General features: G+C 37.6%; 1 protein-coding gene across 1 annotated transcript in view; it reads left to right on the plus strand.

Annotated features, from left to right (window-relative positions):
* Positions 1–20,141, plus strand: part of LOC121330666 (transforming growth factor beta receptor type 3-like) — a 72,215-nt gene extending 52,074 nt beyond the window's left edge. Inside the window, exons 8-17 of the mRNA XM_041277356.1 lie at positions 2,606–2,792; positions 3,813–4,108; positions 5,458–5,613; positions 6,401–6,556; positions 7,269–7,436; positions 9,103–9,402; positions 10,749–10,869; positions 13,046–13,093; positions 13,795–13,902; positions 19,460–20,141. Coding sequence (XP_041133290.1) covers positions 2,606–2,792; positions 3,813–4,108; positions 5,458–5,613; positions 6,401–6,556; positions 7,269–7,436; positions 9,103–9,402; positions 10,749–10,869; positions 13,046–13,093; positions 13,795–13,902; positions 19,460–19,578 — 1,659 coding nt within the window. The 3' untranslated portion in view covers positions 19,579–20,141. The remainder of the gene's footprint in view (positions 1–2,605; positions 2,793–3,812; positions 4,109–5,457; positions 5,614–6,400; positions 6,557–7,268; positions 7,437–9,102; positions 9,403–10,748; positions 10,870–13,045; positions 13,094–13,794; positions 13,903–19,459) is intronic.
* The last annotated feature ends 7,056 nt before the right edge of the window (positions 20,142–27,197 follow it).

Genomic DNA, 27,197 nt, shown 5'->3' on the forward strand with positions numbered 1-27,197 from the left:
ATATCAAACGGAGGGAGGCAGACTTTTTTTTTCGAAAGCCAACCTGACAGATTATTTTTCTTGTATGTCTGGCCTTGCTGGTCTGCCATCCATCAAAACATGAATTATGTGAATTGCTGACAGCGGGCACAGTTTCTAGTATTTCACATGTTGTGCTAGCAAGCTTTGCAATCTTAATTACTTTTTTTTTGTAACAAAAAATAAATGTACCCTTTTTCACTTTTCCAGTTAAACAATCCAACTGTTTCTTGGATAGAAAACCTTATTTAATCCCTAAAATGTACACAGTATTTGTGAATGGTCCAGAGAATTTGTCTGTGTGGGGATATTAGCTCTCTAAAGTGTAGATACTTCCAGTTTCCTTTACTTTCTAGATTTGGAAAGTGAACCCTCTCTAGTGAGTTGTCCCGGGGCGCAAGGATAAAAGCGACTCCTTTTCTAATTACAAAAGAAACAAGATCTTGGACACATGGTCAGAATCAGACAGGTTACTGAGTGAAATGAAGAACGGCCTCCAAAACTGAAAACTACTTCTTACATGCTTGAAATACTGCTCTAAAATAGGCACAATCCTTTAAATGTCAAACATGTTATACCTCATCCTCTAAATCACCCATGTAGCTCTTCCAAGAGGTTAGTCCTAAACAGTTTTCCACCCTGCGTACAGTATATGCAGTGAAAAGTATCACTAATATCAGAGATAGTTGTATAAGTAGCCATAGTTAGAAATACGTTGAAGCCTCAAAGCACAGACTTCCTTCAAGCAGGGGATGAATTTATTAAAACCAAAATCTCTCTGCATTATATTTGTGTAGGTTCAGTTTAAGGCAGATTTCTCCCATATGAAATGATTATTTTAGATGGTAATACAAGTATTATTTTTATTATTTAACTACCAAACGCATCATGTTTCGGGTTTCCAAGAAGGCAAATACTACGATTAACAAAGTCAAATAGAAAAAACGTTTTCATTTTTTCAAAGTCTTCATTAGTATAACCTGCTCTTTGCGAGTGCGCTTGTGTCTCCCTGTGGGAAGATGCCGTTACTGCTTGCCAGGGTGTGTCATTGCCTTCAATTGAGAGAAGTGGCCGGGGCAAGTGCCAGACTTGACAGTGCACTGCGCCAAGTGTGTTTGTTCAGCTGCCCTGCCGTGGTATTAGATCAATGATGTCAGCGGCACTGGAAAAGGGAAAGCGAGCAAACGTGGATCACTTTTTAAACCAAGCCAGCGTCAACTACCGTTCGATTGGAAACACATGGAAGAAACCTGAAGTTTACGGACATTGCTGGAAACTGGAAGGCTATTGCACCCAGTTAGTGAACAATATCAAAAATACTTGAATTGAGATTATTGGCCCATCACACTTAGAGAATGCTTAGAGCACAGTCAGGAAATTGAAAGGTTCTTTCAACTTAACCAAAGCTTTACTTTAAGACTAAGAGAATTTCACCATTTACAGAGTGATTTCATGGATGTTAGCATTTCATGACAGATAACCTTAGCCTGTAAGAATTTGTTATAGATGAAAGGATATGGGTTCAGTAACAGGTATGTCTTCCAAGGATGTCTGTATTCTAGACTAGAGGGGAGAATGTTGGTCACAGAGGTATTATAATAACCTTATAAAAGCTTTGGTACTGTAGGCTGTGGCCACAATGAATTAAAAGGCATGGAGATGTGTGGGAATTGTCTGTGGGAAAGGATTAACATTTGTTCACAATAACAGCAAACCGAATGGGGAACAAATGGGGAATTCACGGACAGTCATGAAACCCTTGCTGAAACATTTTTATATTTTGTATATACTCGTAATGAAAAGGAGCTTATACTAAGTGAATCTAAACATGCATAAACTATAAGATTAGCACGCCATAATATTTCTCAGATATATTTGATACACTGTTTAGCTGGACAAAAAGAAAAACTACATTCCATTTGAAGTTGGAATATAATTAAATAGATTTGAAGCGTATTTCAGATATGTTTGTTTTTCAAAGGGGAAAACACTGACGTGTTTGTGGGGAAAAAACAAAGATAAAATAAATAAAAAACAGCTACATTCAAGCAACCACAACATCAGTTAGGCACCGTGGTATTTACATATCTGTAGCGTCAATGGAAATAACCAAGCATGTTTTCTTATCATGTCAAACCACCATACTTAGAATGGAGGGACAGGAAGACAGTGTTTGGTGTATAGTGTCTTGTGTGGCTTACTAAGTCTGTGATTTGTTTTATAATCACTTTTAACAAATACAAAAGATATTTATTTGCATGGCGCTTATTCCTTTTGTAAAAGGAAAAGCAAACTAGCACAACATGTTACTTTCTGTGTATTTTTATATATTTTTTTTTAATTAAAAATCCCTTCCTACATAACTTTAACTCGTGAGTTATTTCAATAATGATGAAATCTGTTATTGTGAAACACAGTTTGATATTCTTGAAGTGGTACTTTGTATAGCTGTTGCTGCCTGGGTTTCTTATTTATTTTGTATTGCCCCATATAGTATAGGTCATGGTACGTCACTTTTACCTAATTTGCTGCACAAATGGCCCCTGGTAAGGTGTCACACACTGAAGCAGTTGTTCCCTCTTTACAGACGTCCGACAGCACTGGCATCGACAAACATTCACGGGAGAGCGCATTTATTACGACAGCGAAGTGGGATCTGCCCTCCAGCGCTGAGGCTTTGATTAAGTGGGTCAATGATCATGGCTATGGCCCTGTCACCACCTACACCAACGCTCCCGTGGCAAACCGCTTTCATGTGCGCCTGGAAGAAACAGGTATGAGATACGAGAGAGAGAATAAAAAAATAGTCGTGATGTCATGATCGATAATGTGCTGAAAATGATTGCGGTAATCACGATTATCTGCCGATTGATATATGTGTTTAACAAACATATTATTACCATACCTATCTGGGCTTTACAATGCTAGCCTACACTTTACCATGCTTTCACTATACTTTATTACACTCTGCTATATGTTTACAATGGTAAATCTTCACAAGGGTAATATGATCGCAGATAATGTAAATGAGAGGAAACCCAATCCAGAGGCTGGGGAATTAGGAGTAGTTTGGACAGGACTGGGATAATGTTTGTAAGAATGCCAGTGGAGTCACACAAGAAGTTAAAACCAAACTGTTCATTTTATAGATTGGACCCCAACCAAATTTCATGAGGTTAATCCAGACACCTGACATGCTGTGAGAACAAAGGGGCTGTCTTATCCTCTGGTATTCTAAGCCCATAAAGATGTTTTGGAACAAAGTACAAGGCTTTGCAAAAAGTTACATTGGAATAATACATGTACAGTGTGTTAACATTAGATCATTCGATAACTCTAGTTCCCAAAGTACAGATGGACCCAGCATCATACCAGTGCAGGAAGTGAATTTGGACGTGTTGGGCTACAGCTTGAATTAAACGGTAGCACAGTGTTCTGCAATAATCACTATGAGACTGATAAGTGAAGCCAGTAATCAAAGTGTAAAACCTCCTGGGAAAGGATAAACAAAGCAAATAAAACAACACTTAAAACTAATTTTTTTGGTCTCTGTTGTAAAACAAAACAATTTAAATGGAAAATTCAGTTGTTCCTTCCCTGGCCCGAGGCGACATAGAGGATAATCCATTAAGCTCTCTTTTAAATGGCAACTCCTTAGCCTAGAGATAAATAGAGGAAGCGCCTTGCCTCACACTTTAATACTAGCCCAGGTACAGACTTGTTGTGAGTGTTTTTCTCATTGTCTACCAACCGTCAAGGAGGATGAGGTATTTAATGCTGGCTTTGACTTCCAGTCGTGGGCGAGGAGGTCATTCAGATGATCCCCACTGAACCGGAGATCCTGCAGGACCCCAACCCCCAGCCTGGACTGAGAAGCCAAGACGGCTTCGGCTTCCCCTTTCCGTTCGGCAGGGAGCGCTACAACCGAGTGGATGAGATGATGCGGCCGCCTCACGCTTCATTGCCCTTTGGAGACGACATCAGGAAGATGCTGGAGCCGGAGGAAGTGCAGGGCAGCCTCAACGTGGGGCTGTCTGTGCAGTGCGAGGACCACAGGATGGTAGTTGCTGTTGACAAGGAGAGTCTGCAGGTGTGTATGTGTGTGTGTGTATGTGTGTGTGTGTGTGTGTGTGTGTGTGTGCCTTCCAGCCCTGTCACCTGTGGCAAGTGGCACAGACGTGCATACCAGGCCAGTGTGTAATGTCAGAGTACAGTACAGGGCAGGGACCAAGCAAAAGTGATTCCTCAAAAAAATTTAAAAAAACCAATAAATAATACTAAAAAAAGACAAATGTACTATCATACCCTCCAGTTCAAGTTCTCAGATAAACTTTCTGTTTGTGAGCTGTATCTGTAATGCTAGTTATGAGTAAGAGTGTCTTTAAAAATCAGTTTACTGCATAGATGTGTAGGGGGGTGGTTTTTGAAATGTGCTGCAGTTTGACCTTCAGTGTTGACCACAGAGTAGGTGTGAAGCAGTCGAAAGAAGAACACCAACACAATTGTAAAAGAAAAAGAAATAAAATGGAAGTATAATGACGGCTATACAATATACAGTGCACACCTTCAAAACTGATTGATAAAACCTGTGTGGATGTTAGTTTTAAAATGTTATTCCAGACACTGAATGGAAGCGTTTTATTTATTTATGTTATTATTGGTTTTTGACACAATATGTTATTTACATGTTTGAGGTGTGATATGTATGTTACTAAGTACGTATCTCCTTAAATTTATATTCACACAGAACAGAACAAGCTTTTTATTTCCCCTATCATACAATACAGACATGTAGAACTACTGTACAGGGTGACTACTGAGAAAAGGCAATCATACTTGGACATGTGTGTGTGTGTTAGATTTGCAGAGGCTTCACTCTTGGAATTTTTCACATATTTACTGCATATTGCTGCCAGTTTCATACAGGCATCTAAGGGGTAGGCCTTGAGTAAGAGTACTGGTGGCCACATAATAGGCAACCATAATTGTCCCTCTGCAATGCATGGTTTACTGGGTTAGAAGAGGCTCTGTTAAGCATTTGTGAGCCCTTAGAAGCGGACGATACAGCACAGCCTGATGTACCCTTACATTGGGGAGACTGTAAACAACACAGGAAACCATCATGTTGTGTCTGTTTTAAACTAAGAGGGAGGTATGGTCCCCCTTTAATAGAAGTACTGTTTGTATTCAGTGCAGTCTAGAATTGATCTTTCTTTCAAGAGAGTAATTTCAATTGTATTTACTAAAGTGCCACAACTGTTTTGAATCAAAAGTACAACAGTAAGACCTTTAAAGGGAATGTTTGGTTTATATGCCATCATCCCTACTATTGTAGCATCAAGTATAACGCTATGTACTACAAACTGAGAAATGGCCTTTAGCTGTAAAGAGAAATTGTCTCCATTGAAACTAATGTTCTTTTGACACATTTTGCTCCAGGCTAATGGCTACAGAGGCACAGACCTTACTCTGCAGGATCCTACTTGCAAAGCAACAGAAAACATTACACATTATATCTTGGAGACGTCTTTGACTGGCTGTGACACCACCCCCTTCCCCTTTCCCAGTGGCTCACATGTGGTTTACATCAATTCTGTAAGTTCAAATAGGTTGGGATTGAGCGACTGTATGTACCCTGTTCCACTGACACTGGCAGGATTGTAGGCAATTGCAGGATTGTTGATAGTTTGTACAGTAACCCGTATGGTTGAGAATAGTTTTAAGGTGTGTAAGATGGTTGTAACTTTATAAGCCTATATTGAATATATCAGCAGTATATTTTTTCCTGAAAGTTATCAATATAACAACAACAAAAAAAGAATTATAAGAAAGCAGGAGTATGTTATTAGTATATGTTATCTCTGAAAAGCAAGTTTCTTTTTAAAAATGTGTTCTTTTTAATTGGTTTTATTAACAGGTTAGAAATGAAAAGAAAAACCGTAATACATGTTAGTGTAAAACAAAACAAATATATCTAATTAAAATAAATAGGACTCTTCAGTAATAATCTATGTCCAGTTGTGTTCATTCTTTCTTGTTTTTTTTAATGTGTTGGATAAGTAAGACTCTCAAGACTTACTTATCCAATCTCAAAACTTTCCCTTGTGCTTTTTCCCACATATATTTTGCAGAATGTTCTAAGAATATCTCTATGATCATCTAAAACACATAACGTTATCGGGTGATGCAAAACGCTTGGCCATAGCTGTGTGTGTGTTTTATATATATAAAAATGGGAAAATATCAAAATCTATTTCAAAGGGTGCAATGCCTTCTGCAATGAATTTAAGGACAGTGTATGCTCAGCTATTGTGAATGCTGTACTGTGGGAATTTCTCTTTGTTGTGGTTACCCTTGTGTTGTTGTTTTTGCTCACGGGTAGATCATGATAAACCAGTCCTACCCTGGAGAGGGAAGTGGTTTGCTGAGTGATTATGAGGACATGGAGGAGTCTGAAGATAACAGATACTCTGTGGACACTGAGGAAAATGTCGACACACTTCCTGACTCAGTGAGGAATAGACTCAAAACCATCTTGGTAGGTCCTTATCTCTTCACTTCCATGATCATAAAAGGGCTCTCAGCTGGGACACACTCAATACATTATTTACATGAACATATTCATGGACACATTGAATATGTTAAATATATCTTTACTAGGTGATGTGCATGTTACTTTTTATACCCACAGAGTGTTTTATTTCCCTTGCTGTGCACTGCAGTACCTCATTACTTCCCCCAATGTACAAGGAATGTAGAATTACAGTGTGACTACTGAGAATAGGCAGTAACACATGTACCATAAATGCTTAATATTTGCTTTGAGGGGGTTAAGCGTCTCTTAAATTAAGCACGCATTTACTGCATATTGCTGTTGTCCCCGATTTTCATTCTGATGGCTCAGGGTAGCTGTTATTTAGTAGTGCCTGTAACTGGTTTGTATAAGCTTTAGGTTCACATTGATTTGGGAAGGAGGACTATTTTATTTTATTTTTTTTATCCTAGAATAAAATAACCCATCTACTGGTATGTAGCAGAAATATGTTGTTGTTTTGGCCAATGCTTTCTTCTTTGTGATTGTTTTGTAAGGATTGTGATTTTTGTTGGCACCAATTTTTTTTATTATAGTGAAATCTTTAAAGAACATAATGAAAGCTAAGCTCTGGTTTGCTGGAGAATTGCACATTTTCCAAGTCTGGAGTATGTCATTCTCTTTACTAATCAGTTAGTTCTCCTTCCTTATCTTTCAGTTCAACTGTACATACGAAAAGCCAACAATTCCAGAAGGCCCACCATTCAGACCTGGCGTGGCTAACAACAACGTGACCTTCGGCATGGAATTCTACAACACGGCTCTCTTCCTATCTCCAGCCCAGGCTCTCTACATGGCCACAGAGAACAGACAAGTCTTTGTAGAGGTGACTTGCTGAGCAATTCCCTCCATGTTAGTACCCCCAAGTGCCAATTGGAAAAACAAAAAGCAGCCCTGTCCCTTATTATTTTTCTCTTTCTAGTTTTGATTTTAATTTATGTAACCATTGTATTTGAGATCTGTGTCTTTGTAGACTACTGTTATTCTTCCAGTATGTCCTCGAATCTGTTCCTTCTGCTCACAGTCTACATGTTTCATATGCATATGTACGTAATGTCCTGTATTTCTAAATAATATAAACACTGCCTTACTTATGATCAAAACATTTAGTCTGGATCATGGTCGCTTTCGCTGGCTCGTTAAGATCCTGAAGGCTTGGCCGGGGTCATTGGTTGTTTGGTCTGGCTTTTGCTTCCAAGATGATGAAGCAACATTTCATCCTCATAGATTTAACCCCTGTTTCGCTGTCCTAATGCATTGTTTAAATATGCTGTTGGGGTTCCCAGACAGGCTACTTGTAACATACAGCATCTGTATGCAAGTTCAAGCTGTAACGATGGGGAACTCCTTGTGAAATGATTGGTCAGTTTTCTACAAGGTCTGTTCCATTTTAAAGAGACAGAGGACAGGGACGAGGAGAGGGATTTGTGCATAAAGCTTAACGTCTGGTTTTCTGAGGTGGTAGGGGTTGTCAATTCAACGGATTCATAAAACCAATTGATGACAGTTATGACAGTTTGGAGGATCTCATTGAAACCCTTGCAGACCAGTTCACCTCCTTACTTAACATCACTGGAGGAAACAGTTATTGAATTAACACATTTTTTGTGGTGTTTTGGGTTATTACCAGTTTTACTTCCTTTTTTCCAAATCTGGGAGCAGACTTTGCTAAATGCTTGGTGAAGAGGATCCATTATGTATACATTGAAATAAATGGCAATGTATTGCTGTAAACAGTTGTAAAGGATGTCAAAAGGAAAAGTATGATGTGGTTTTACAGCACAGTGGGAGATGGTAGAGAAATGCTTGGAATATAGCAGCCAGGAGCAATGAGGACTGTGATTGTAGACAGGCTAGTGTATGTTTTAAAATCTTGGCAGCGCAAGATAGCCTTTAGCAGACAGATGTGTAGCTTGTGGTTTCTGAGAAGGAAAATAGGGATCATAACTCAAAATGCCTTGTGGTTTGAGATGGAAAGATCCTCTTAAAATGTTGAAGTGACCAAAGTCTTACGACAGAATTGTGTGATTTTTGGAACCGTGTCTATATTTGACAATATTCTTTGAGCTTGTTTCCTTTATAAAAGCCAGTCTTTTGCTCTTCACCAACTAAAAATAAATAAATAAATAAATAAATAAATAAAAACAACTGATGTAAAGAAATACTGGCAGAACATGATTGTTCTTAAATTAAACTGGATAGATTTCCATTCGGTCAACCCTATTTCTTTTCATTAACTGTATATATAAAGTACTAGGGTTAATCATGGACATGGGACAATAGAGTTAAAAAATGTTCTACGGTTTAAAAAAACAAACTGAGAAAAATTAGAAAACTCTTCTTGTATACATTATTCCTTTCATCATTTTAATGGCATTCCAAAACTCCAGTGCAAAACTTTAATCTTGAGCTGGGTTTGTAGGAGGAGAGAGGGTCTTGTAACCCACTTCACACACTTACAACCCTGTTTCTGTGATCTTGTTTTTGTACAGGTATCTGTGACCAAGACTGACCAGGAACTTGGTTTTGCAATTCAAACCTGCTTCATTTCACCCAGCTCGCTCCCCAACGAGCGCTCAGACTACATCATTATCGAGAATGTTTGTCCGAAGGACGAGTCGGTGGTGTTCTACGACCCGCAGACTGTGGACTTCACAGAACCGTACGCGCAGATGGACAAGAAGAGGTTCAGCTTTGTGTTCAAGCCAAAGTTCAACACATCACTGCTGTTCCTCCACTGTGAGCTGACCTTGTGCACAAAGAAGGAAGTGGACAGCAAAGGGCTGCTTAAGGTCAGTTATATAACATGTAATATCATTTGCTGCATATAAAAAATAGGTTAGGTCTTAGCGGACATTTTGAAAAGCAATTTGTGACCTGTTCAGATAGGTAAGGGTTCAACTTCATTATTGTTTTGTCGATATTTGTTCTGATTAAAGCTACATGAAAGAACTTAAAAGGTTTTCCATGAACCATGTTTCATCTGTTTTGAAATGCAACTCTACAACAATGCCCATTTCCAGGAACTTCACACGAAACATACATTTCTGAATTGCAGCGTGCAAAATGACACGCACTCAGCCCTAATGAACTGAGCAAGCGTACAGCACTATTACTCATGTTATCCACAATGGAAAGAGGTATGATTCTGAAAGATTAATGGTAACAATTTAATTTTCCCTTCAAAATCTTAAGTGGGCTTCTTTTTAATGCATTCATTTAAGGAACTTACAAATTACTCAGATACTTAAATCTCCATAAAATCAACAAATGGGTAGTTATTATAATATACAAAAAACATCTCATTCAATTCTATCCAGCATTTCTTTGAAAGTGTAACCAACTGTATAAGCTCACATAATAAATGTATAGTTCTGCCACCAGAAGAATATAATTGAATATAGTTTTAATGGTGATTTTAGTTTATAAATGTGTGCAATAGTATTATGGGTCAAATAAATGCTGTGGTGTAAAGGACATAAAGGGATGTCGTCTTGTAATATTTGCACAAGTAGTATTCCATTGTCTTCATGTAAGATCTTGATCATAACATGCTATTGTATAATACCATAATGTTACATTTTCTGCAATTTACATTTTGTGACTTGAATATATATATATATATATATATATATATATATATATATATATATATATATATACACACACACACACACACACACACACACACACACACACACACACACACACACAGTATATATACACACACACACACACAGTGATTTATAAACAGTGCACCAACTGAAAAAAAGAAACCCATTATGACAGAATTAGGCTCTGCCGTGAGTCTGGCGTCTGGCCCATGGTAATACTTTGATTTCAGTTAGCTTGGAGATTGTTCAAAATGGCGGCTGTGACGTTTGTACTTTCTGTCCTGTTTATTTTGTGTCCTGTAATTCGGGTTTCAAAATGTTTTTGAATTTCAGATTCTATCCTCAAGTCCTCTGTAGTAAGCAGACATGAGTAATGCTAATACTACTACTACTACTGCTGCTAATAATAATAATAATAATAATAATAATAATAATAATAATAATAATAATAATAATAATAATGTGCTCTAGGACATGTTGGACATTGTCTTGATCTCACACTGCTTGTTCTCTTTACCCTGCAGTGTATACCTCCGGATGAGGCCTGCACCGCGGTCAATGGGGACATGATAATTCAGATGTTTAAGCACAGGAAGACCACCACCAAGCCACTGGTGGTTGTATCCGATAAGGGCAGGAAAACTGGTAGGCTGCTTTTCACATGGAGTTTTTTGGGGTGGGGATAAATAACTAACATATTACGGTATACAACAACTGTATACTGCTCTCCCATTGCTTTCTGGACTGATTTAAAAGGATAGATATGTACACTCTTGTCATAGCATGGCTGTTTCAGTATTACAGCACACAGGTTGTGCCTAACTAGACAGGGAGACAATTAAAAAAATATATCGGTATTACTGTAAAAAATTGGCCTTGACTCAACATTTGGAACATATTTTTAAATTTAAAAAGTCGTCACTTTGTGGGGTGCTGAGACGCAAAGCACTGAAAAAGTTGGCGCGCAGGGACAAAGGCGTTTGGTGACGTTATAACACAATCTTGTTGTAAAGAATAATATGTGCAGGATCGTTTACCATCTGGAGCATGTTAGTTTTCAATGTTCTGAATGATCTGAACACAGAGGCAAAGGGATGGGGAGCAGAAATCCCTCTGCCTCAGCTCTGCCACATGTGCATGTTATCATTTAATGAGGATGGAATACAGCTAGGGGCGATTCTTGAACAGTTGTTTCTGCTTAGCTATTCTGAGGCACCCTTTCCCTTGCTCCGGACTATTCATGAATCAGTCAGCACAGAAATAATGTGCATGAATGAGATGTGCTGAAGGAAGCAGTTGGAGATTATGCATGTGGTGTAGGTACTGATACACTGTACAGTGTTAACTTTTGCATCAATATCACATTATTTATAGTAGTAGGTTCTATAAATTAGTTCTCCGGGGTTATAATAAGGTAATAAATCAAAGACATCATCTGTGCTTGAATTTCAGTGAAAACCCGAAAACATTGGTCTGAACCTGACCCGAGCCGATATAGCCTGGTCTCTTAAAAAGAAAAAATAGGGGCCATTTGTGGGTACCCTGGTGGACGAAGAAACAATCGCTTGAAAGACATAGCCGTGCATTTTGTTTTATTACTCTGCAACCGAGGAATGTAGCTTTTTTTTTTTTTGCTTGAAATGGCAAGATGAAGGGGAATCAAAATGGATTCATTTATTTCTCTTAACTAACCTGATTTTGCTGAACACAAACAAAGGATGTAGAGGATTATGCATAACTGAGCTCTCATAACAGATGTGTCAGGAACATTATCATAAAAAAAAGCAAACTTGCGCGAGGTCACACTTAAATATTCTGCCAATGGAAGGGTGCTCACTACTTCATCGTAATTGTGCATTCCTCTGGCAATCAAACATCATTTCATTTGGCTGACTCGGTTAAGGGTCCCTGAGAAATGAATTTGTGTGGTCTTTTTCCATTATAGAATAGCCCAGGTTACAGGTTAATAGATTCCAGAAGTACAGAAAGTTTGAGGAATAGAAACCTAAAGGACCAATCCCATTGATCAAGCCAGAATGTTGCACTGTGATCTGCAAAAAAATACTACTCTTTGAGGGAACTAGACACTGTCAAGCATCAAAGAATAGTGTTTTTTACTTCATGGCTTTCACTCAATGTATTGCTAAGTATTACGAAGAACAAAATTCTTTGGCAATGGCCTGTCTGTCCTTATGTCTTGCTTACATTTTTAGCGATCTCTTGAATTATGATTAAACTTGGTACAGGCATCTCTTAACACATGTTCTTGGTAACACGGCCGTGGTAGCATGGACCCTGTCTTATTAAAAATAGAAACACATCATGATAATGTTTTATGTTTTACAACTGAAATACAACAGTAAATAAACTGAAGGATGCACAAAACATATTGCTAAGGTTATATTGTGAACTAAGAGTAAGCTAAGGCAAATGGTTTGACCTCTTTGCAGGTGTATAGTTAATTAAAAAGCTTAGGGATAAATGGACTTTATCATACAAAATGACTGGGATTAGTAAGAAAGCATCCATCAGGCATCGTCCTTTGAAAATGCATGTGTTGAAAAACTCAACAAGACCATTCAGCACTTTTTTTATACAGCTGTATAACTTTAGACATACTGTACTGTACCCTGTACAAAAAGCTTTAACTGTTTCCATGGTTTACAGTAAAAATAAATAAATAAATAAATATTCAAGAAGGTGTTCTTCTTTAACAGGTTAGAAAAGATTCCTTGGAAACAAAACTTAAAAGAAAAATATAATAGTGAATATGGTCCACTTTATTTCTTTATTTCTTTATTGCTTTGCTTTTATATTACAGGTATGGTCAAAGAAGACCCAATAAAAGCTGAAAAACGTCCCCAGCCATGTGAGTATTCTAGAGAAGGACCACTGCCATGAGTCTGTATGTGTATACAGGGTGATCAAAAGCCATGGAAAAAAAGGGGTGTGTCCAGTCTGGTGTAGTGCAGGATACCATTTGAATCTCTCCACTTCTAACCTCTGCTGTATGTAAAGGCCACCTGCCTCTATAAACTTTGTTTAACTAAAAAGCTCTTTATGTTTTCAGCTGATGCTATTAATGGGAAGGGGCGCAGGTTTTTAGGTCTTGTCCGTTGAGTTCCTGCTCTGCCTTGCCTGTCTTGGCAGACCATTGGTCTGGGGCTGCAGGCTGTGGTTGCTCACCTCTGTGCCAGAAGAAGCCAGTGTGGTTGTCTTGAATCTGGATACTTTAGCTAATAGAACGTAATGTACTGTCACAAACCAAAATTCATACAATAACTTTGCGCAAATATTATACACCTACATGTAGCACGCACACATGCAGAGCCGGCAATATTCTTAATCTGTGTAAATCCTGTATATGCATAAATGACATGCAGTTTCCTTTTAAAAGACTGTGCATATACAGTAAACACGCACACAGGGAAATGTACGCCCCTGCAAAATGGATCACGTATAACATGCAGATGCACACAAGTGTTTCATGGTGCACATTTTTATAACATTGGAGCTCCAGACTGGAGCAAAGACTAAAGACTAAAAAAATGTAACTGCTTTGTGTTGCAGATGTTATGCATGGCTTGGACACGCCGACTGTCGTGGGAATCGCGTTTGCAGCTTTTGTGATCGGTGCTCTGCTGATGGGGGCCCTGTGGTTCATTTACGCAAACACAGGTACGTTTCTTACTGGGTAGATGATTAACTTGATCAGTGACAGCTCTGTTAATCCTTATTGAGAAACAAACTCTAATAGCAGAAACTTCAGCGTGGCCATCAGGGTGTTTTAAAAAGGCAGTCAATGTAGGAAGCAACACCTTTTGGACTGGGAGCTTTTACTTTGAGGTGTTTTTCATTTGTCTCCAAATAGGGTCTTCACTGAGCACACGGTTGACTATTATAATACAATTTAAAGGGAAAGTCTCCAGCCCGCCCAGTTAGCATTACAGTGGGTCTCACGGAACAACCCTGTGGCTACACAGGAAGATACACAAGCAAGCAGCTGTATGCCCTGGGGGTCACAGTTCTTCTTGAAACCCATTGCTTGGCCCTACAATCCCTGTAAGCAAAGGGAGGTCAGTGGCCCAAATCACATTCTGCCCAGATTACAGAATAGGATGAATATTCCCATTGCTGAGTGACCCCTGATTCAATAGGCAATACAGCACTTCTGCTACGCAGCTGAGCTGGCCATCCTAAAGACCCAGCAGTAGAATGATCTGAGAGCTGAAAAAGATTAGAAAGAACCAGGATAGGAGCGCATTGTCACAGAGGTTACTGTACTAGTCTTTTATCTTGGAAAGCATGGGTGCAAATTCACGGCTGAAAGCATGACAAAGAAAACCGAGAATGGCTGCACTGGGGCAGTGTGGTTGTAGACCAGCAGACAGCTCATTCTGAGGAGAGATTCAGGAGTTTTGGAGCAAGGAAATGCCAGCCAAAGAGTAGAGTCTGACAAGTTATCTACTCCAACACATTAAGCAGCATGGCACGAGAGAGATTCATATGTGTAATGTGTGGTTTCAATCTCCCACACACAACAAGCAGAATATAATATTAAAAGTACAGATATGCCGCATGTGTTTTATTCAGTTACTGTAGACTATAGTGTTTTTTGATGGCATGTCAGCTCTCTGTGGTCACCATAACATTTTTAAACAATTACAAAAAAACAAAACAGCATACATACACATTACATAAATAAATGCTATTGAGATTCCTATTATATTTCCAGTGTATTGCCCTGGAGAAACCCTAGCAGGGCCATTGGCTGACCATAGCATTACAGTACCTGCAATGGAAACTCAATGGATTGAAAAACTATTTTCCACAGTGGTTCCTGTACAATTCCACATTGGTACCTGTGTGCTGCTACAGCTATGTATTGGCATAATGGAAAATATTACCATAGGTGTTCCATTTTTCCAATGACTCCTTTTGCTGTCCCTGTCCCTGTGCTGCTATTGCCCCATACAGTAGTTCATTATTACACTTTTGCTTATTACACTAACACTACTAGTAAATTGATTGAAAATAATAGTTGAGGTCGTACATTTTGAGTGAGTATACTAAAAGTTTGTGTGTCTGTGGAGGAGAGGTGAGTCTTGTGTAAATGCCTCTGCCACAATTATTTATAACATTAAGTGTTATAAATAAACGTTTTCATAACAATGAGGCTAATGTTATATGAGTGTGGTTTGAAAATGAGCAGTCTCAGAATAGCAAGGAGAGACTTATATGTGGTCTGCCAAGCACAGTATCCATAGCAAGAAGTGTTAGAGTAATGTGTGGCTTTTGTACTAGGTCGTTTTTTTGATGCGTGTTTAATAAGTGCTATAGAGCAGCTATACATTCTTCTGGCATCAATGAGAGCTGAAATGAATGCAGCACTATTAGTCACCCTCACAAGAGCAGTGTATCTAGAGACTAATGTTATTACTGGCTGTCTACCATGAAAGAAATGTAGTTTCTTTCATCTACATTCAGTTTTTTTCTGCATTAAATGTTTGAATTCCCGGATTAAATAAGAAAGTTTAAACAGGTGCAAAAACACATTAGTGCACACGTACTCGTGCACCATCACTTTTGGGAAGAATGGTGTACAGTATGTACCTTCTCCCAAGAGGAGTGCAACACAATGATTATTGTGGTTAAAACACTCCCCTTTTTGAGGTGTTATTACAGTTGTCATTTCTCTTAAAAAAAAGTCAAACCCAAAAAGACATGAGACAAAGGAGGCCATGTATTAAATGGGTTAGGATATAGAATAACCATGTATATCGCCACATATCTTAAAACGTTGGTTCTTTACCCTAGATGAGGCCATCCTTATCATCCAGGTTTATGTCTTTGATTTTAGTAAAACCAAGAGAAAACCAAAATATGTACAGTATAAACTCTATAGAGCGCATGAAAAAAAATCAATTGGGTACAAGTTAAAATGATGGGTAGGGTAGGTTACAGCAAACCAATGTATTTTTTATCATGACCTGACAGGCAGAACCAGTATAACATTTGCTTAAAAACTGTTTGGCCACACTAGCCGTCTTCTCTTACAAACAGCCCAGAGGAATGAGACACTGTGTGGTGTGAGATACCTTTCAGCCCTGCAGCCCCGTCAGGTCGGTGGGTGACAGCCACACTGGCAGAGCAGTGTGAAGCCAGTGGCTGTTGCCTTTGTGTTTTGCCTCGTTTGTGGAGACAGCAGGTTACTGCCTCCGGTGCTCTGAACCACAGACCTTTCGCAAAGATTTTCTTCAATGCCAAAATACTAAGAACAAAGGTTGTGGCAGGGGCGTGATGCTGGGCTGAAGTGTGGCTGGAGAATGGCGTTAGCAGGCAGATCCTGATGGCTGTGCTCTAGTTCTGTAATGCAACAAGAATCTGCTTTCTTTTTTGACAGAGTATGACTGCAGGTAATCTTGCAAATACTTGAGTCCTAACAAAAGTCTCTGCTAATAATAATATAACATCTCCTTAAGGAGAAGCAGGTAAGTGGCAATTTGTAAGTGGAAGCTTATACTATATCTCAGTATACACTTTTTAAAAACATTTCCCCATTAATCTGTATCATTTGAGGGTATCCGGTCACATAGCGCAAAGCACACAACTGTGAAGCTAGAAAGGCTGTCACAAGTGATATATATTTGGTAGGTGCAATACTTGCTACTGAATAGGATTTCACCTAGAGCTTCCACAAGACAGTTATCACAGACCTGTTTTTGATCGCACCAGAAATGATTCAGACTAGTTTCCTCCTCTGCTGATCCAAAAAGTTTGTCTCTGTCAGTGTTTAATGTCTCAAAAAGATATAGGCTGCGTTTAGGGAGGCAGCCTGAAGGTTTAGAGAATTCTTCCAGTCCAAATGCCCCACCTGCTTCTATTCTCTTATACTCTTAGTCAGGTGCCTTTTTGTATTATTATTATTATTATTATTATAGTTTATCCTTTTTATCCTAAAGTTATCTAGGTTAGTCCAAATCTGTAAAGCTTGTACATTTGCAGAGTGGTGGTATCTCACACTTGGAATGTTTATATTTTAAACACATTGAGAATTCTTTATAAAACTGTCTTGAGAACATGATCCAAATAAATAGGCAAGTGTGGTAGAAGATGCTACACATACCTACCTTGAGAAACACATAGTATACCGTGATTTTTTCTGATACATTATAATAAGAACTGAACCTATCCAGATGAGATGTATGGGATGGTGCACACAATTTCTGAATCAGATTAAGAACTTGCAGACTTCCTGAATATGAATATTGCTGACAGTTTGTGCCGGAGATAACAAAGTACATTTCCAAGTTACTCTCTAATGAGTAACAGCCTGTTTACTGTCAATAGCTGGATGTCTTCCCACTGGCTAGTTTAAAATCCCTTTCTTTCGTTTTCACACTGGCCTCATTATCGAAAGTAACCCCAGCTTCTGAAGGCATAATAATAGAGGGAGCAGTCGAATTGAAAATGCCATTTTTTTCTCTTTGGAGCAGATTATGTTTATTTACATACAAGTCTAGACATAAGCTTTAATTTTTATCATGAATTGCCAGGACGGCCCTCAAGTCTTACTAATTATACAGTAAAATAAATGTAGCCCATCCAGGCTTGGGCTTATCTCACTTTAATATTAGGGTATCAGTAAACTTGGCAGCCAGGAGAAGGATTTTAGTGAGGTTGGGTGGTGGGTGTCTATTTAAAGGCACATTACTTTGAGAGTATGCAGGATATCACTGTAAACAGAATGGGGGTCTTGCAGGCCTTTTCCTGGATAAATCAGTGGAATGTTTGATAGGCTTTTCTTTTAAAGCAAAGGGTAGGATACAATCAGCAAACAACAGAGCAAAGCAGGTCATGTCACAGCACTTTAGAGATTACCGTCACATGTAGGAAGCAGGAAACATTCATAAAAAAAAAAAGTGAACTAACTTAATTCGGAAAATATCCTGCTTTTGAAAAATTACCTGTTTGACTCTTGTCCATACACCACATCAGGTGCAATTAAAATGAGAAAAAAGACCCTTCAATAGAATTTGTGAAAGGGTTCGGAGAGATGACCGTCATGTTTGAGAACTTTCTAGATGGAAAGACATTCATTTTTATTTTATTGTATTATTTATTTATTTATTTTACTTAAGTTATCTGTACCTAAAAGGAGAAGTTTAGCTGAAGAACTGAGAGGGAGTGCATGTTCTGTTTTTAGCTGGCTTTTGGCAGGGATTTGCAGAGTGGAGGGGCCTGAAAAAGGGAATTTCGATAGCCGCTGTTCCTCAAGTCCGACAAGGGGGGAAAAAAGCACTTTTTTGTGGCTCTTGATAAACAACCGGTTCGCAAACTGGCAACATCCAAAAGTGTTCTCTTATAGCTGCACAGGAAGGGAGGGACCAGCACAAACAACAGACGGATGCAAAGCCATTTCACATTTTTAGAAGAAGAATAGAAAAATGATATGAACAACACACCCTTTAAAATCTCAAAACTTCACTATTGCCAGAAAACATTCCATTCAAATTGAGGACTTCAATTTTCCATAATAGTGGAAATATGTCAAAACAGTTTTTGTGAATTGCAGGAAAAGCAGAAACCCACAGAAGAAATGTAGACAAATATATAAGCCATGTTTTCATTAAAAGAAAAAAAAAATCTACTTTGCATCCACTTGGAAGCTAGATATAAGAAGATTAATAAAAAAAAAGGGGGTGGGGGGGCAACAGAGGATATTAAAACAGTGAAAACAGTGTTATACTTCTCAGAAACATTTTTAAGTACCGATAAGAATACACTCATGGGGTTCAAGATACATTATATTTAAAGTGTTCAAGTACAGGGTACTGAAGTGTATAGCTGAATGGAACTGATCTGCAAGATGAACAGGCAGTGAATGAGTAGACAGGTAAGCACTTGTTGCTATGGAGACTCACTGCACCTATAAGTTTATTGAACGAGGCGTTTCCAATTGGATAAGATGCCACTGCCGCTATATCTTTATAGACTAATAAGCGATCCCATATGGTATAGTCATCACAAACTTTAAAAACACTCATTCATATAGTAACACTTTTCAACAAGTGTCTTTTTCAAAGCCTGGATGCAGACACACTCACATCATACAGTGACAACTGTATTTTTTTAAATGTACGCATTAGCAGCCATTAGACTTCAAAGATGAGCAAACGCTGTGGCTTTTCCTGTTGTTGATATTTTAACAGTTCTGCCTTATTGCTTTCACCAGGTGAGACAGCTGGAAGACAACAAGTCCCCACATCTCCCCCAGCCTCTGAAAACAGCAGCGCGGCCCACAGCATCGGGAGCACACAAAGCACTCCCTGTTCAAGCAACAGTACAGCCTAACCCTGGGGAGCGTGGAACAGCCTGGGAGCACAGGAAAAGGGCATGGGTTCACAGCGACTGTTTGTTGATATTAGCTTTCCCAGGATGAAAGGAATTATTTCTGGTTGCTTTTGAAAGCAGAGAATTTTTTTTTCTTTAAAAAAAAAAATCACCTGATGTCCCTTCACAAAACAAAACAAATTGTTTTGTGTGACAGAGAACTACTAATTACCCTGCACTGGGAACTGTTGAAAGGGGCTGAGTTCCTGATGTGAAATACAGGACAGTGTTTTTTGTTTTTGTTTTGTTTGTTTGTTTGTTTTTTTCAAATGCTGCTTTTGTTTATAGAAAAGGAAAATCATGATTTCGTTTTTGTATTCAACCTCTTCAGTATGTTCTTGTAAAATGGATGATAGAAGATGACAATATGGTTTTATACAAAAGAATAAACAAAACTTTAGAGAATGTCTAAAAGTAAACAGCTTCAAATGAGACTTTAATGATTTTTTAATCTTTCCTTAACCACAATGGTTCTGAATTCTAGAGAATGTTGGTTGAATTTAGCTGAAAGCCAATTAAACTACTAAATATATGAGAAACCGAACTCAGAACGACTGCAGACATTATAAAAAGTTAAAAAAAGTAATTTGAAGCTATTTACTCCTTTAATTTTGTATGCATAGTGTAAATAATTAAAGTGTTAAAACAAACAGTACAAAGATATATTTCTTAATAGAATGCAAATGTTCCAAATTAATTCAATTGCGGTTATGTTCCTCGAAGACTTAACTGATTTGTATGGAAGATGATAATAAATACAGTTACAGGATTGGACATTATAAACGAATAAAGATGATCTATTGAAAATGAATAAATAAATAAATAAATAAATATGCTTATTTGGAGGTTTACACCACTATCTTTTTTTTTTTGTTTAAATAATTTACATTTTTATATATGTATAGATAGATATATGAATGGTGATGAAATCCCCTGATTAAAATGTATGCAATATTCCACACTGAATAGCTGTAAATACATTCTCCCACTACATTCTTAGCGTCACTCAAGAAAGCTGAAAAGATTACAGTGACATGATTCACTGGAAGGCACCGTCATTCCTGACATCATTGTAAATATATAAATACAGATACCCAAAAACATAACATTTAAAACTGCCTCCCAGGCCCCACTTCTGATGAGTGTGTTTCTCAGGCTTGACTGTGTCCAGCCAGCATTTACACTATCAGCACTTCTCTTATCATACTCTAAAGCATATTTATCAAGTGCCTTCGCTAAACTGATCGGATGTATTTGATTGGAAAAAAAATCTAAACAGGGCAGGAGGGAAAATTGAGTTTATCGATGCAGAGATGTGATTGTTCGAATTCTGTAGTGTATATATTTTGGATAGAAAACAAATAAGTGTTTATATATAAAGTGTTACCTGTGAACTAATTTCTTGTTTTTACTCAAAAACTTGTGCTTCTGTAACCATGTTTCTTGCTGCAGTTCATGCCTTGTTAGAATGTCGTTTATCTTAAAGCTGTTAAATATATGTTGTATGTAAAACATTTATAGAGATCTTCAGAGAAGACAACAGAGTATTTTAGTAACACAGCTATATTTTTTACAATTTTTGTGGACAGTTTGTTTGTATAAAGTCATATTTGTTTGAAAAACAATTACTTAAATAGAGCCAACCTATACATTTGTTTTAAATTCATTTACTGTGAATTTTGTTTTTATCCCCGCGCCATCTAATTGTGTTTTTGCTACTGTTTTGTAAGTCCCAGTCCTCTTGTCTTTCTTGTGTGAGTTTATGTGTAAATATGGTTTGCTCCATAGAATTAATCCATAGAAAGTGTATTCAGCACAAATACCAAATGGAATCTCACGATTTGCATTGTTTGTCAAGCGCTTTATTTTGTGGGCTAAATTCAATAAAAGATACAGGGAGAATGTAGAAAAGTATTACTATCTTAGTCTATTGTTCTCTGTTACAAATTGTATTATTAATTTAATGTTTGGGGAGGTAAAAAAAATTGTGGCTTTGAAATTCAAATCATTTTACATATATATATAATATATATATATATATATATATATATATTATATTATATATATTATATATATATGCTATAATGTTCAAGTTAAAAATCATAAAAAAAAAAGAATTGTAAACACAGAAAAGATAACTTTATTAGCGGGTTATAATCCCAATTACCCACAATCCTCACATTTGGAGAGATATAGCCCAGGATACACGGCAGCTGTTTTTCAGCCGTGATCATGCTGTGATCCTGAATGTTTCACAATAAAGCATTTTAAGCTTTGTTATAAAGCATTAGCGTGATAGACGGTGCTGAGCAGCTCAGTGTACTAACTGCTCTGCTACTGCATCATGAATGCGAGCCCTCGTATGAGGAGAGTGAATGAGGCTTGTTTTCCTTTCTTTCTAACTAGAGAATAAGCTGTGGTGGAAGGCTGGTAATCATTGCCTATAAAAGGTATTCCAGTGGTTTCGTGTACCTCGGGCCCTTTAAAAACATGTGGTCTGAGGCAGCTGCAGATCTCACAACCTTGCACCAGTTCAACAAATTTTTTTTAAGATTGTACATTTCCTGTTTCTCAACTTTAGTTTTTTTCTTTAAATGTAGGCCTATATCTACCTCACTGTTTTTTTACTGCTAGTTTCTTGACACGTGTGAGTGATGAAGCTATTGTAAGGGGTCTCAGCTGTAAATAGGTCTCTTGTATGCTTTTGTACGCTTAATAAAGCTGTATAATCATTAAAGGTGGAGTCTTGTTATACTTTCTGTGGCCCAGTGAGGGATTCTGGAAATATTTTTTAAGTCATGTTGATGTCATATTGCAGGTTTTTTTTTTTATTTTAATTTTTTAAACGTGTTATTGTTTGGAAATGTTAAAATGAACAAGCAGTTAATAATTAACTAGGATTGTTAATAGTTCCACTATGACATAGTCACAAATCCAAAATCCAAAGCAGTAACAACTATATAATTTGCAGGTTTCCTGCAATTATTTTAAGACCTTTTCCAGACTGACCCACATTATATTCCATTGATATCCGGTGGGCATGCGTTTTCTGGAGTGGTCTAGGTGAAATTGTTCTGTTACGTTAGGTTTGTCCCAGGCAAATAGGTTGATTTCCATATTACTGGTAATAAAGTAATAAGATCAGGTCAATGCTTAGCAGTGGCCATTGGATCAAATCCAAGGGGTTTTGGAGCAGTTACAGCTGTGGTTACGTCTCCATTGGTTATATTCTAAAGGCCTCTGAGCCAAATAAAACTGGCGTGCTGAATCAGACCCAGCGTTTTACAAGCAGGAAAGAGGCCAATGACATCATCCTGGGGCACTGCTAGAGTAAACCGACATGATGGGTAAATATCAACCTTCCACTGAGAAAAGTGTGCTGTGTATGAAACAGCTTGACGAAAGGGGACGGAGCTACTGCATGCGCTTGTGTCTTTGTGTAATTACCTCCCTTCCTTATGGGAGAATACCCCCGGTGTGTCTCCCTGCACCTTCACTGCAGCTAATGCAGACCACCATGAATTGTTATGTGATGCAGAGCAGTACATGCAGATGAGCTTGTGGGTTAAAGACACATGTTTGCATGGCTCTGGACAGACTTTAAAGGGTTAACCAAGTTGCTTTATGAACTCCCCTTGATATATAAGGAGAAATATGGATGTAGAAGACTATGTCAGCTGTATCTAAACAAATGAGTTCATATCAGCAGTGTATTATTTAGTCACCCACTTATGGACAGAGTTAGAAAACCTATTTATTCATTCTTCTAAAATTAGCTATTTGAGGCAGGCAGTGTAGGTTGCATGTTCTAAATTTGCTTGCTAAAAGGCTGTTGCTAAAGAAAGGCCAGATTGCACTTTCCAATGACACCCGGTGTCATCTCTCCGTTGATACAGAACTGATGTGCACGCTGAGTTTTGCCACGTGGGTTTAATTCCCTTAACCTCGAGCCACCTGACAAAGACATCAGTCTAGAACAGAAGCAACAACAGCAGTACAGCACCACCAATCTGCACAGTCTCCTGCATCCACCACACCAGCGTCTGTGCAGAATAATGGCAGTGTGCATTAGTTACAGGGGTAGTTAAAGGGACCAGGAGATTTGAGAGGACACACTGGAGGGATCGGAAGGAGACCCGAGCTAAAGATGATTATACAGCATACAGGACTAAAAACCTCTTTGAAGTGTTTAAGCTGCCCACATGATTAAATATATTGTTTACATATTTAAGCTCATGTTGAAAATATTAGCTTGCTTGGAGAATTGTTATCAGTATATAAAAACGTCAATCGCCTTGCTTCTCTGAGCTAAAACAGAGCTTACATATAGCATTCATAGTCAACCTCCCCTGCTGATGCTGCAAGGTACTGTAGCAGGAGGGTGGATGACAGAGTGCCAGAATGCACCAAGGAAGAGGATGCTTGTGTGTCTGCAGCTAACACTACACAAGGTAAACAGACTGCTTTTTGTTGTAGTGCAGGGCAGAAGGCTAAAGAATGTAGTAAACATCTACCCATGAGTTGGTTTTTTTGGGGGATTTTTTTTATGTAAAACTGAACAGGATCGTGAGGCAAAATAAGGCTTAGGTAGGTCACAGAACAGTTTTGAAACTGTATATTTAAAAAAAAAAAAAATTCTGTAAAGATTTACCGGCACCACTACAGAAATGAGATGCATCTTCCTCATGGGTATGCAATAAACAAGATTGCCTTTCACTTGCTGAGAAAAAACAAAACAAAAATGATAGAAACCAGTGAATACAATAGCTGTTGTTGAGAAACTGGAAATGACATAACCTTATATCTAAGTGTGGATTAAGTAAAACAATATAACACAGACTGCTATTTTGTATACAGATAATACTAATACTATGAAACAAACTTGATGCTAACTTAAATTCCATGAAAATCTGTTGACCCCACTAGCAAAGTTGAGACTTCTCCCTAATTATCCTGGTTGACAAACAAAATAGGTCAAGCCACTTAGAAACTGGTTTCTGAAAATGAATGTTGCATTTCCCAAACCCCAGTGGTGCTCTGTCCTCCTGATAAGGCTGCCTGAGTGACCTGCATTCATTGCAGCTCTTTCACTGGTGCTGTATATTGGGAAGTGCTTGTGAACTTCCGAAATATCTTGATAAGTCGTTCTGTTGATATCAATCACTTTGAATTGTTTCGAGAAAGGCTCAAGTGGAGCGTTAATAAAAAAGAGGTAAGTAAAAACTAAAACAATATTTACACAAGATGAAAAATAATAATAATAAGACAAATTACCACCTTGTATATTTTACACGCTACTTTCCAAGGACCCCAACTAATTTTTCAGCAAACCTTTTTTTTTTTACAAAACATCACTGACCACTATCGGCCTTGGCTGGAGTGGAAAGGTCTTCAAAGACCACTGACAACTCATTGACTGAGCCAGCTAAACCCCCACAGACTCCAATCAATCATATTACACAACCTGCATTTGGTAACCAATAAACCTGGCCCCTGAGTATAATATTTTCATTCTGCAGTACAGCTCTGTTTGAAAACAATCAAAATAAAAGAAGAGAAGTTCATATACAAGTTGGTGGGTTGCAAGACCTTTTTAGAGGCCCCCTCCATTTCCAGATGTCACTGTTTAGTTCTGCCCTTGTGTATATAATACAGACTACCAACCACGCTTGTTTAGGAAATATGAGGCTTATGTGGCTGTGTCCAGTCCATTATATATTTCCTATTCTGGAATATTAAACATGTAATGTATACACACATTCTAAAACATTTAAAAAGATGGAGGGCATTTTAACCAGAATCTAAACTGGACTAACTTTGCAAGCATGCAAACTGAACCTACTGAAGTGCTAAGTGAGGGTTCACTGCAATAAATGCTATTCTTGGTCAAGTTCCCAATGACTTCGCCAACAACGTCAGCGCTGTCTTTCTCCCTTACTAGCAACGATTTACTCTGGAGGATAAAGAGATGAAACACCCTTTGACTGACTAATGGAAAGATCGAAGCACTCAAAGCTTTCCACAGCTTCAAATAAAAAATAAATAAAAAATAAAGACAGATAAAGGATGAAACTATATTCTCGTATCTGCTTTTTATTCCAAGGCATCAAATTATACAATTACAGTGTTCTCTGAACCCTTTCAAAGGGCCCCCTTTGAGTTCTGTTTGGTGCACGACATAAAACTGAATCCAGCAGGGTTTCATTTTTCTGCAGGAATTATAGCCCCTCTCACCAATAAATAGCTAATACAGATGGTACTATAACAGTGGTAGGAGGGCAGTCTATACACCACATTCAAGACAGGACTTTGCACAAACAAACCTGATCATTGACACTTTTTTTTTAGAAATTACAACCACACTTCCTCATAAACTAAAGGAACTCATCCTAGTTAAACTTACTGAAAGTGTCAGAGCGAACTAATTAGTATTTGATTTCCATTAACTGAATCAACTGTGCATAATAGAACAATATGGTGATGTATTAGCTGACAGATTTGAACTTACTGAGACAAGGCCTTGCAATGCCAAGAGAAACAAAGCTGTGACAGAAATCAACAGCATGGATAACAACAACATCAATACAGCAGATGCTTTTTAATGTGTTGCTGTTATGAGAATATTTTAGCACCAGACGAATTGAAAACCTGCAGGTAGAAATCATTTAAATAAATACACTCCGAGCTGTTTAATGCTACTTTTGCAACATTAAGTACTTTTATTCCACTTGTGAAAAAAAGTGTAGCGATTTGCACTGAGGAAAACAACCTACTTAAAAAAAACATACTGCAATATTAAGTATATCTTTATAGATTACTTCATAGCAAACATGACTTCTATTTTAAAACCCCATTGCATTATAGGCCAAAATATTTTGAAAATAAGGAGGTTTAAAGAACCCAGAGGATCCGCAAATGATACATATTCTCAAACGTCTGTGGATGCTGTGCAGTTTAGGGTCCCTTAACTAAAACAAAAAAGAGGAAGGAAATCAATTGCTTTAAAAGCCCAGATGCATTAGCTGGTATAGGTTTCCCCTAGACTTAAAAACTTATATTCTCTTCAACAAGGCTTCCAATTATTATTATTATTATTATTATTATTATTATTATATTATTATTATTATTATTATTATTATAGTGTTTAAGATAACTTAAAACGTGTTATAATAATATATATAAATTATTATTATTAATTATTATAATAATAATAATAATAATAATAATAATAATAATAATAATAAATAATAATAATAATCAGTTGTTCAACAACAAGTAGAAAGATATCTATGATGTAAATTGGGTTAAATAAAAATGCATGTTTAGTAAAACCAAATTCCTACAAATAGTTTGCTCTTAAAACACTCCAGGTGCAGTTTATAAAAAAAAAAAAGTTAAACCATACATTTCAAAAGAAATTGAAAACACCAATTGCAGTAAGGGTTTTCAGTTGTTGTGCGCTGCTGGTAAATATCGTGTTTAATTACAGGTTGCCACTGTGAAACAAGAACAAAGCAGGAAAATGCAACCAAGCAACCTGTTTTCATCCATTTGAAATCCCATTTATCAGGAATAACCAC

Source organism: Polyodon spathula, chromosome 18, assembly GCF_017654505.1.
Source record: "Polyodon spathula isolate WHYD16114869_AA chromosome 18, ASM1765450v1, whole genome shotgun sequence".
NCBI lineage: Eukaryota > Metazoa > Chordata > Actinopteri > Acipenseriformes > Polyodontidae > Polyodon > Polyodon spathula.